Source organism: Corapipo altera, unplaced genomic scaffold (genome assembly GCF_003945725.1).
Source record: "Corapipo altera isolate COAL_440 unplaced genomic scaffold, ASM394572v1 77b, whole genome shotgun sequence".
In the NCBI taxonomy this organism is placed as follows: Eukaryota; Metazoa; Chordata; class Aves; order Passeriformes; family Pipridae; genus Corapipo; species Corapipo altera.
Window position 1 is genome coordinate 1370706 of NW_020884933.1, and position 10750 is coordinate 1381455.

Below are 10750 nucleotides of genomic sequence, written 5' to 3' on the forward strand. Positions count from 1 at the left end.
GCTACTGTGGCCCTGAACGCCACCTCCAGCTGCCCTTGTGGGCACAGGCCCCTCCTTACCCCAGAACACGTTTTGTTTAGTGTTTTGGTTGGAATTGGCTTATTTGTTTCAAGTATCAGACGGGAGGTTTTAGCCCAGAGGTGGCCATAAGGTGCTATTTGTCACTTGTCACCCAATGTCCCTGCTCTGTCGCTGAGAGCTGATCCCATCACTGGGGTCCCAGAGGTGCCTGTGCCTCTGGTGTCACCTTAATGCCACTGCAGTGACTACCAGCCCTTGCAGCAGGGTTTCTCATTGCCTCTCCTGTGCCAGCTGTGCCAGACACACTCTGCTCCTCTGCACTGGACCCTCTTTCCTCCCAGGGTGACCTTTCTGAGCTGTCCCACCCTGCACCATGAAGAGCAGCTCCTGCCATCACTGGCAAACCCTGTGCTCCACCTTCCCCAGTTCCTCAGGCTTTGGGATGTGTCAGGGTGACACATGTGTCCCACTGCTCCATTTGGGAGTCTGCTTTACTGCTCAGGCCACTGGTGTTTTAGAATTATAGAATGGTTTGGGTTGAAAGGGACATTAGAGATCATCTAATTCCACCCCCTGCCATGGGCAGGGACACCTTCCACTAGCCCAAGTTGCTCCAAGCCCCGTCCAACCTGGCCTTGGACACTTCCAGGGATGGGGCAGCCACAGCTTCTCTGGGTAACCTGTTTTTCACCAGGCTGTAGGTGCTGAGCACTTCCTTTCGTACCTTGAGCAGCAGCTTTCCCTTCCCTGTGGCCTCTGCAGTCCCTGTGGTTTGTTCCACTCCCAGTGTTTTGGATGTTCCCCATGGGATGCTGCTGCAGGCTCTGGCATCATCAGCTCATTTACCATCCCCCTGGGACCTGCCCTTCCCCACCTTGGCCTCACCTGGGTGTCTCCTTCCCATTTCCAGGTGGTCCTCACCCAACCTGCTCGCCCACCCTGCGCCTGCCTCTCCCCTTGGCCAGGGTCCAAACCTTCCCTGCTCCCCCTCTCTTGCTCAGCCTCTTCCCTGCTGCTTTTTACTCCTTCCTGAGCCTGCTCATGAGCTGCAGGGACCCGTCACCCCCATGGTGGTGGCTGCAGGACCCGTCACCCCCGTGGTGGTGGCTGCAGGGAGTGTTGCTTGGTTAGTCAAAACTGAAGGATTTGTTTGCTCCCAGGGGATCATTTTCTCCCGGCCCCACATTGCCTGTGCTACATCCCTGTTTGCTCCTTGAATTACTTGCTCAAGTGAAGGGCTGAACTTTGAGCCACTCGACTTCCCACCCCCTGACTCTTCACCCCCTGAGCTGTTTGCTCCCGCTCTGCTCCCAGGGGAGAGCTCAGGGGGGGCCGAGCATCGCCCGGAGCTTTTGGAGGAGAGAGAAAAGCCTTTCTGTTCAGCCAAACAGCTCCCTCGGCTGTGTGGAAAAGGCAAACTGGTCCTGAAAAGCTGAAAAGAACTTTCTATCAAGTGTTGGCATCGAGGAAAATGGGGGTAGGGAGTGCTTAGGAAAAAAAGGCATTTTTGCTGGTTTGCCAAAAATCTGTTTTAGTCGAAAGCGTTTTGGTTTTAGTTTTTAGCCCATAAAAACCAGGAGCTGTGGTTTTTAAGGAGGTGTGAAGGGGAGCATTTGATTCCTGTTGTCAGCCTTGCTGACTGCAGCCCTTCAGCTCTCCATGAACCACCTTCACTGGTGCCATTTGCTCCTGGTCGAGTCCGAGCTGCAATTGGGCCCCTCGTCTCCGAGGTCTTTCCCTCCGGCCAAACTGGGATGGTCACTCCCACCTGTCCTTTGTCTTGCAGTGGAGCATGAAATGCTGCAGGTGTGACTCCCGTTTGTCACACACCTACAACGGCCACCGGGTGGACAATGTCCTGTCCTCGGCCGGACACGCGCGCTGGTGGCAGTCCCAGAACGGTGAGTGCTTGGGCCAACAACCCAAGGGGTTGTTAAGGGGAAGAGGAGAAGGTGTTGACTTCAGCAGATGGGAAGGAAAGAAGGAAATAACCGAGTTGGCTCAGGCAGTGAAGTGGTTTATCCCCCCCTGTGCCCCTCTGAAGCCGCCTCTCTGTGCCCGCAGGTGCCAACCGTGTGTCTCTGCAGCTGGACCTGGACCAGACCTTCCAGCTGGGCAGCGTCGTGCTGCTCTTCAGGGTGTGTGTTTGGGTCTGTGTGTGGCACCTCTGCTCCCCAGGAGGTCACAGATGGCACTGGATGGGCCCTGCTGGTTCCCCATGATCCCAGGGATCTCAGAGCTTCCTTCAGGCTCCTGATAGCAAGCACCTCAAGGTCCCCATCCCTCCTTTTTCCCCTGTTTTTCACATGAGGACTGGGAATTCCATTCCAGTGGGAGGGGCAGAGCAGTGTGGTGGGCTCCCATCCCATGAAAGCCTCCTTGCAGGTGTGTGCTCTGTGGCTGCAGCAGGGCTGGCCGGGGTGGGGGGACCCCAAAAATTGCTGATAACCTGCAGGGAAGGGGATTAATCCAGCAGCCTGCAGTGACCTGAGCCTGGAGGGAGGATGAGGAGGGACAGGCACTGCCAGGGTAGGAGCTGGCTGTGGTGTGCCCATGACAGCTGTGCCCCTCTCCCTGCCCTGCAGTCTCCACTTCCCGCGGCGATGCTGATCGAGCGCTCCACCGACCTCGGCAGGACCTGGCAGGTGTACCAGTACCTGGCCTCTGACTGTGCCACCGCCTTCCCCCACGTGCCCCGGGGCTCCCCTGAGAGCTGGCAGGACACTCGGTGCCAGCCCCTGCAGGGGCACCCCATGCATGGGGGCAAGGTAGGGTTTGGGGGGTTCTGTGGCCCTGGGTTTGGGGTGGGAGGACTGGGCAACACTGAAGGGACACATGGTGGCCTGGAAGTGTTTTCCACCTGAGGGATGGAGCCCATGGCCATCCAGCAGTGCTGAGGGGAGTCCTTGGGAAGATTCCTGCTCATTTGGCAGGAAAGCCTTTGCTGCTTTGTGGCAGGAGAGGTGTTGTGTTGGTCTTCCTGCAAAAGCCTCTGCAGCTCTGAAGTCTTTTCCCTGTGTTCAGTGATGCTGTGCAGAGGCAGGTCCAGAGCACGCACTGCTTGGACCATGAGCAGAGAGCACCTCGAGTTTCCTGCTTTTTAACCTCTTTTTTTTGTTACTTCCAAGGTGACATTCAGTGTCCAAGACCTTGCATCTACTATCAGCACCTCCTACAGCCAGGCTGTCGAGAGTGAGTGACCTTCCTCTTTCATATCTGAGAAAGGGAGAGGGGAGTGAGGCACCTTGTGGTTCTTCCTGCAGGTGGTGGAAAGACTGAGCTGGGGTAACCCCAGGGGAGCAGGACCCTGAGCTGCTGTCTTGGTGCCTCTGGGGTACCACAGGGCAGCATTTGGCCTTTGCTGATGGCCAATGCCCCCTTGTCTTGCTCCAAGCCCTCCACACGAGTTGCAAAGTTCTTCTGCAGCTCCTGGGTACCTGCAGGTACCCGGGTACCTGCTGGCCCCTCACCCCTGTCCCTGGTCCCCAACAGAGCTGGGGCGGTTCACGAACCTGCGGATCAACTTCACGGAGCTGCAGCACATCCCACGCCAGGGGTACCACTCCCCCAGCACCTTCTATGCTGTGACAGAGATGAGGGTGCTGGGGAGCTGCTTCTGCCACGGACACGCCGACCAGTGTGCCCCTTCTGGAGGCCAGCACCCCACGGTGAGCCTTGGGAAAAACCAATAACCTGAGCAGAAGCTCCATGGTATCAGGCTCCACTATGTGCCCGGAATGCTCCTTGGGAGACCTTGGCTGGCACGACCAGGAATGGGGCATGGGAGGCTTTTCAATGCTCATAATTGAGGGAAACAGTGCCCAACATTGCCTTGAAGCAGTGGGGTGGTGGCTGTGAGACAGCAGCCTGTGCTACCCCAGTGTAACCCCGTTTTGTGTGGGGAAGAAGGCGGAGGGGCTTTTTGAGGAGAGACAAAGCTCAGTGTCAGCGGGAAGTCTGGCTCTGGGGGGAACAGCTCCTGCCAGCACTCAGCAGGGTGGGGGACACACAGATGGTTTCAGCAGGCTCCTGCACGCCCAGGAGGATTTGCCAGGGCGAGATTGTTGGCTGCTGTGGGAATTTCTTGTCCCCATATTACACTTGGGTTGCCCTCAGGTGGGTGGCAGGGGTGGTGGGAGCGAGCGGGGAACAGCCTGTCCCGGGTGCTGGAGATTCATCCCCGTGCAGGGAATGGGGGTAGGAGCAGGCCAGGAGGATGAGGGCTCTGAGCTGAGCCACTGCCAGCCAGGAGGGGTGACCCAGTGTCTCTGCAGCAGGTCCATGGGCACTGCGTGTGCCAGCACAACACGGCCGGTGCCCACTGCGAGCGCTGCGCCGGCCTCTACAACGCCCGGCCCTGGGCACCCGCCGAGGACCACGACCCCCACGAGTGCCAGAGTATGTTCCCTTGCCTTTCCTTCCCCTAAATCCTCCCAGCCGTGAGCAGGAGCAAGCTCTGAGATATTTTCCTGGGATGCTTTGCGTGCCTGGACGGTAATAGGGGTGCCCCTGGCACGTTGGCACAGCGGGCTTTGCTCAGGGCGATGCCACTCACGGGCTGCACCAGTGCTCGGCAGTGCTGTCTGACTGGTGCCACTTTGATGCTGGGGCGGTTAAACGGGTGTCACCGTGTCACACAGGAGCCTCGGGCACCCTCTAGTGCCGCAGCTGCCGCTGCCGGAGGGGTTTGCAGGGTGGCAGCTCCAACTCCTTGGGGTTTTTTTAGGGTGCAACTGCAATGGTCACTCGGCCTCGTGCCACTTCGACCCCGAGCTGTACCGGGCCACTGGAGGGGCCAGCGGGGGGGTGTGTGACGACTGCCAGCACAACACTGAGGGCATCAACTGTGAGCGCTGCAAAACCAACTATTTTCGCAACCAGCAGCAGGATCTCGCCCACCCTGAAGCCTGTCTGCGTGAGTGCACAGCTACACCCTCTAGCCCCCCGTGGCCCCCTCCCCAGCCCCCTGGCACCCCTCAACTGTGACATTCCCACTTTCCTCAGCCCCCTGTCACCCCTCAGCTGTGACATTCCCACCTTCCCCAGCCCTCTGTCACCCCTCAGCTGTGATGTTTCCTCCCGGTTTCCAGCCTGTGAGTGTGACCCCGATGGCACCGTGCCAGGCTCAGCCTGTGACCCGGTGACAGGGCGCTGTGTCTGCAAGGAGAACGTACAGGGGGATCGCTGCCACCTCTGCAAACCAGGGTTCACCCAGCTGGCCAACCCCAACCCCTTGGGGTGCCGCAGTGAGTACCCCCTGAGACACCTTCTGCTTCCCGGGGTGCTCCCAAACCACCTCAGTGCCCTCAGTGGCTCTGAGAGGGACCTGAGTCCTGCCCAGATTTGATTTGGGGGTTTTGAGCCAAAGGCCCGTTTTGCAAAGGTTTTATAAAACCTCCTTGCTCAGGCTGTGACCTGTCTTAGATGTGTGGCAAAAAGCACGTGGAAAGTGGAGTTTGGGGGATGTGTTGAGCTGTATCCTTGGGTGTGCAGGGCTCAGGGAGCCACAGGGGATGCAGGAGGTGATGCCATGTGGGGCTGCACGCAGTGGGAGGGAGCTGTGGGTCAGGTCAGTGCTGGGGGGATGCTGAGCCCACTCAGGGTCCAATTCCTGCTGCAGCACTTGAGGGGTGGTGCTAGGGCAGGGGTGGTGCTAGGGCAGGGGTGCTGTTAGGGCAGGAGTGGTGTTAGGGCAGGGGTGGTGTTAGGGCAGGGGAACAGGTCTCTTTAGCTCAGGTATGAAGGGAGGAGAGGGAAGAGCTCACCTTTGGGTGCTCTGCACCCATTTTTAACAAACCCCTCCTTGTTTCAGGGTGCACCTGCAACGCTCTGGGGACACGGCAGGACATGCCCTGTGATGATGAGACAGGGAGGTGTTTCTGTTTGCCCAACGTGGTGGGCAATGACTGTGACCAGTGCGCGGCCGAGCACTGGGACATGGGCGGCGGGCAGGGCTGCCGGCCCTGTGAGTGCCACCCCCGCGGCTCCCAGAGCCCCCACTGCAACCAGGTACCACCCAGCCCACCCTGAGCACCCTCAGGGCTGGCTCCACTTCCTTCAGCAGTGTTTCTTTCTCGTTTCCCTGAGCTTGCTCTCTTTTTCCCCTTCCCAGCCCCCAAAAACGCTGCTGTGAGGGGCTGCCAGTGGCTCCGTGTCCCCGCTGGGCAGCACCACACTGGGGATCTCTCAGAGCATCAAACCCACCTGTTGGGGGATCATTTGTCCCATCCTATCCGTGGGAGCCTTCACAAAAAGCACTGTGCATCCCCCAGCGCATCCCACTCTTATTTTCCTTTTCCCCTTTCCTAGAAAACACATGACAGACTACTCAGGAGAATGAAAGAAGGTGGTAATTATCAAGGCAAAATTAAGTCATTTTAACAAGCCTGATATTTAGCAAGGAAGTCCTAATAAGACATCTTCATACAGGCAAGGGAAGCTAATTATCCTCATTTGTCAATGAAAAGCATTTGTGTGTCACTTCAGGCTTAAGAGGCAACTGGGAAAATTAAAGTCAAATGTAAAAAAAACCAAGCACATGACAAATTCTAAGAGCCAAAGATAGGTCCCAAACGAGCTCAGTGAGGGGAGGAGACCTGAGATGGCAAAGCAGCTGTTTGTGGGCGACTGCTTTGTTTTTGAAACAAAGCTTGACACCTTCCTTGCAGTGCTTGGGCTGTTTGGAGCCTGTTTGCAGCCCAGTGGCTGTGCCTGCAGCCTGGCACGAGCAGCACGGGCACATCCTGGGGCACAGGCTGAGTAGAGAAGATTGCCCATGCTCTGGTTTTAGTGGTGAAGAGCAGCTGAGGGAGAGCTTTCCCCGGAGAGTGCCCAGAGCTGGGTCTCCCTGATGTGCCTCTGTCCTCAGTTCTCAGGGCAGTGTCCGTGCAGAGAAGGGTTCACGGGACGGACGTGCTCGGCCATGCAGGAGCAGCTGTGCCCAGACAGGCACTACAGAGACGCCCGGGGGGGTTGCACAGGTAGGGACCACCTGTTTTGGTTTGGCTCCGCGTTTCCTTGCACTGGGAAATCATGGATTGTCTGTGAAAAAGAGCACCTGGCCCATGTCCTGACATCCACGTTCCCACGCTGTTTTGCAAGAGAGATTTTCCTCTCTGGAACAGCCTCCCAGTTCACCCCCGTCTCCAGGTACCCACCAGTCCTCTCCCAGCAGCCTTGGGTGAGCTCCTGGGCCACTCTGGTATGACCCTGCAGGGTCAGGGGCTGGGGAAGCTCCTGGACTTGGGGGCTCTTTCTGTTCTCCTGCCACCTTTGTCCCAGACGCTGCAGGAGCTGATGGGAGGGGATGGATGCCAGGTTGGGTTGGCACCTCATTAACAGGGGCTGGTTTTGTACAGATATAACTTTTTCACCACAACCACATGTTCAGTGGGCTTCACCTCTCTGCTTTTCCATCCCCCAGAGTGTGACTGTGACTTCCAGGGCACAGAGAGGGTGGGATGTGACAAGGTGACAGGACAGTGCCTCTGCCGCCCGGGGGTCACCGGCCGCCGCTGCGACCAGTGCCAGCGGGGCCACTGCAGCACCTACCCCGAGTGCCAGCTGTGCCACCCCTGCTTCCAAACCTATGACGGGGACATCCAGCGCCTGCGCCTGCGCCAGGCCGGGCTCGGCAACTCCACGTCCCGCTTGCCCGTTGGGACTGGGGGGTCCCACCTCGGCCCCCGCCTGGCCCAGGCTGAGGGGAACGTGCAGCAGGCCCAGGGCATCCTTGGCCACTCCTCTGTGACGGAGCAGAGCCTGGCCCAGGTGGGCAACACGCTGGCTGCCATCAGGTGAGGGGCAGTGGCTGCATCCCTTATCCATCCTCCTCATCCAGGAGGAGATGCTGATGTTTTTCTGTGTGCTCTCACCACCCCGAGCTGCTTGCACGTGTCCTGCTTTGGTTTCCTGCCCCTGAAATATCCTGCTCCGCTCACGAGGTGGGCGGGGATGCAGGAGAACAGCCCTTCCACGTGTGCCTGTCCTGTGCAACGTGTCACCAAGGCAGGAGGCTGGTGGGCAGGCTGTGGGGGAGTTGGCATTCCCAGGGCACATCCAGCATGCCTGGTCCCTGCATGGGCATGACTCTGGTGTGGGGCAGCTGCAGCCCAGCACTGCTCTCTGCCACCTTTGGCATGTCCTTGGCCATCTCTGGGCTCAGAAATGCCACTTGGCCAGGTGCTGGCAGTGCCCCAGCACAGATGGCCCTGCTCAGCCCTGCTCTCTCTCTGCTGATGCTTTGCCCTTTACTTGAACTCACATTTTCTGCTTTTCCTCTCTCCCAGGGAGCAGGTCCGAGGCATAAATCCTGACTTTCGTTTCCTGGATGACACGGCCTCCCTCTCGAGGGAGCTGGAAGCCCTCAACAGCAGCTTGTTGCTCACTAACTCCCAGTACCAGAGCAAGAAGACCCAGTTTGAAACCAGCCTCAGCACGGACCTGTCAGGTACAGATCTGCAGCTGTAATACCTCTTAATTTGCAGCTATTAATTTACCTCAATGTGACCATGCCTGGTGGTTTCCCACTGGCCACGTGAAAGAGTAATGGAGTTTTTAACCCACTCTCAGCTTTGGAGCAGCACATAGATCTCCATCCACCCAGTCTCTGGTCCATGACCTGGGATTTCACACCACTGAGGTGTTTGCTCCAGTCTTTTGGGGCTGGGCAGCTCACTCTGTGTCCCTGCTCCCCACCAGCACAAGCTTCACTGCTGGGAAGCAGTGGGAAGGGAGGAGACCCTGCTGGGAGAGCAACCCCAAACCCGTGAGGCAGCTGATAATGAAGGTTGTGCACAGATGGAAGGGTTGGAGGGGTGGGGAGGAGAGCCAGGCTGCTGCCAGGCACTCGGGAGAAGAACTAATTAAGCCCTGTGACAATGCTGGGTTTGGCTGCCATGAGATCCTGCTGCAGCTCCTGCTCTCCGAGGGTCTCATTCCTGTCCCCTCCATGCTCAGCTGGCTGGGGATGTGCCAGCTGTGGTGAGTGGCCACTGCTGGGACAGATTCACTCTACACCTCCCCATCCATGCAGGCCTCAGAGCTCCATGTTCTGACCACCTTCCTTCCAGGAATGGTGGGGCTGCTCAGGAACCAGGGAGAAGGCTCTGAAAACTGTCCTGCCCCCACCAAAGCCCAGGGTCAGCACGTGCACGTCATCTTGCTTCAGTTTTCCTTTAATCTTTTAGCCCCAGCTGAGAGCTCAGTCCTTCAGGAGACCTCTAGCTCACCAGAGGAATGGTTGAAAAGCATCTGGAAATAAAAACAGCTTTTTGGTGGTGCCTTGGTGACTAATCACTCTGGCTGCATCCCTCTCCTCCCTGCACACATCCACCGGCAGGGCAGAGTCAGTGCCTTCCCCGAGGTAGCTGTGCTGCATTTATGAGTCATTTTGTGTCATTTTGGGGTTTGATTCCTGCAGGAGCCTTCAAGACCATCCGATCTGCTTACCAGACATCCAGCAATGCCAGCAGAGTGGCCACCAGTGCCTCTGAGCTGCTGGCTGAGTCCCGGGAGAGCCGCAGGAGCGCCGCGGGGCTGGAGGGGGGGCTGGCAGGGACCAGCTCCAGGCTGCTGACCCTGCAGGGAGAGATGGCCTCATCCCCCAACCTGACCCCTGTCATAAACAAGGTAAAAGATGCAAAGTGGTTTTCTGACCTCCCAGCTGTGTTTACCTGGTTTTCAGAGGGCCTGGAATTGCTCAGGAGGCAAAAATCTCATCCTGCAGTTGTGTGTCTTTCCTCAAAGAGTTCAGCAGGGCAGGACAGACTCAGAAATGGCATCAAAGCAACCTGCTGCTGTGGGCATCAGTGGAGAATTGGCTGAGCATCCCCTGCCTGGGCATTATTGATACCAAAACGTTGCCCACCACCCCCTCCCAGCCACGTGTTTTTTCCTCCAGGGACTCTCTCATGTGTCAGTTCTTGTATCTCAAAGACCCACTTAATTTCTGGATGAGGTTTCTCTTATTTCTCCTTCACTGCTTTGTTATTGCCATGGAGATCCATTTCGATGTCTCCTAATGCATGGTTGCTGTGGAGACCACCAGCCTCCCCTCTCTGCTTTTCAGGCCACCAACACATTCCTGAGCCACCAGCCTGGCTCTGGGTCTGCCCATGCCTCTGCTGCAGTGTGTTTTTTGGGGGGTAACTCCAGAAGGTGCCATGCAATCAAAACTCCAGGTGTCCAGGCAAGAGGGCAGGGGCTTCTCATTCAGTTCTCTCTCCCAAAGCAAACTACAGGTTGGACAGGGTGTTTTGCTGAGATGTTTGCTCCATGCAGACATGCTCTGTTACTACCTGTGAGCCACTGGGGTTTAACTCCTGCTTTGCTCCTACTCCTGCTCCAGTTTGGGGCAGGGAGGAGGTGCTGACCTGGTGTTGCTGGCTCAGGTGTGAGCATCCAGCACTGCTGTGCATGTGTGTAGCTCTGGCTGCCCTTCTCCAGCACTGTCACAGCCTCCAGTCCCTTGGGCTGTGCCCCACGTGCTGCCAACAGCCCCACTGGGGAGGGCAGGCTCCATCCCCGTGCCCACAGAGAGCTCCTGCAGTACCAGCACAGCCAGTTCCCAGCTCCCTTGGCGAGGGGCTGTCAAACCTTTGGCCCCTGTGATGTGCTGGGTTCCCTCCCCGAGGGTGCTGGGGTGTCTCCTGCTCAGGTGAGCTCCCTCCTGCCCAGGTGAGCTCCCTCCTACCCGGCTGTTCTCCCTCCTACCCGGCTGTTCTCCCTC

The 10750-nt window shown here is 57.9% G+C and overlaps 1 protein-coding gene across 1 annotated transcript in view; it reads left to right on the forward strand.

Annotated features, from left to right (window-relative positions):
• Positions 1 to 10750, forward strand: part of LAMB3 (laminin subunit beta 3) — a 25032-nt gene that overhangs the window by 7819 nt on the left and 6463 nt on the right. Inside the window, exons 3-15 of the mRNA XM_027659634.1 lie at positions 1808 to 1922; positions 2086 to 2159; positions 2607 to 2789; positions 3150 to 3213; positions 3514 to 3689; positions 4296 to 4419; positions 4748 to 4936; positions 5112 to 5267; positions 5834 to 6030; positions 6890 to 7001; positions 7445 to 7817; positions 8310 to 8470; positions 9443 to 9651. Coding sequence (XP_027515435.1) covers positions 1808 to 1922; positions 2086 to 2159; positions 2607 to 2789; positions 3150 to 3213; positions 3514 to 3689; positions 4296 to 4419; positions 4748 to 4936; positions 5112 to 5267; positions 5834 to 6030; positions 6890 to 7001; positions 7445 to 7817; positions 8310 to 8470; positions 9443 to 9651 — 2133 coding nt within the window. The remainder of the gene's footprint in view (positions 1 to 1807; positions 1923 to 2085; positions 2160 to 2606; positions 2790 to 3149; positions 3214 to 3513; positions 3690 to 4295; positions 4420 to 4747; positions 4937 to 5111; positions 5268 to 5833; positions 6031 to 6889; positions 7002 to 7444; positions 7818 to 8309; positions 8471 to 9442; positions 9652 to 10750) is intronic.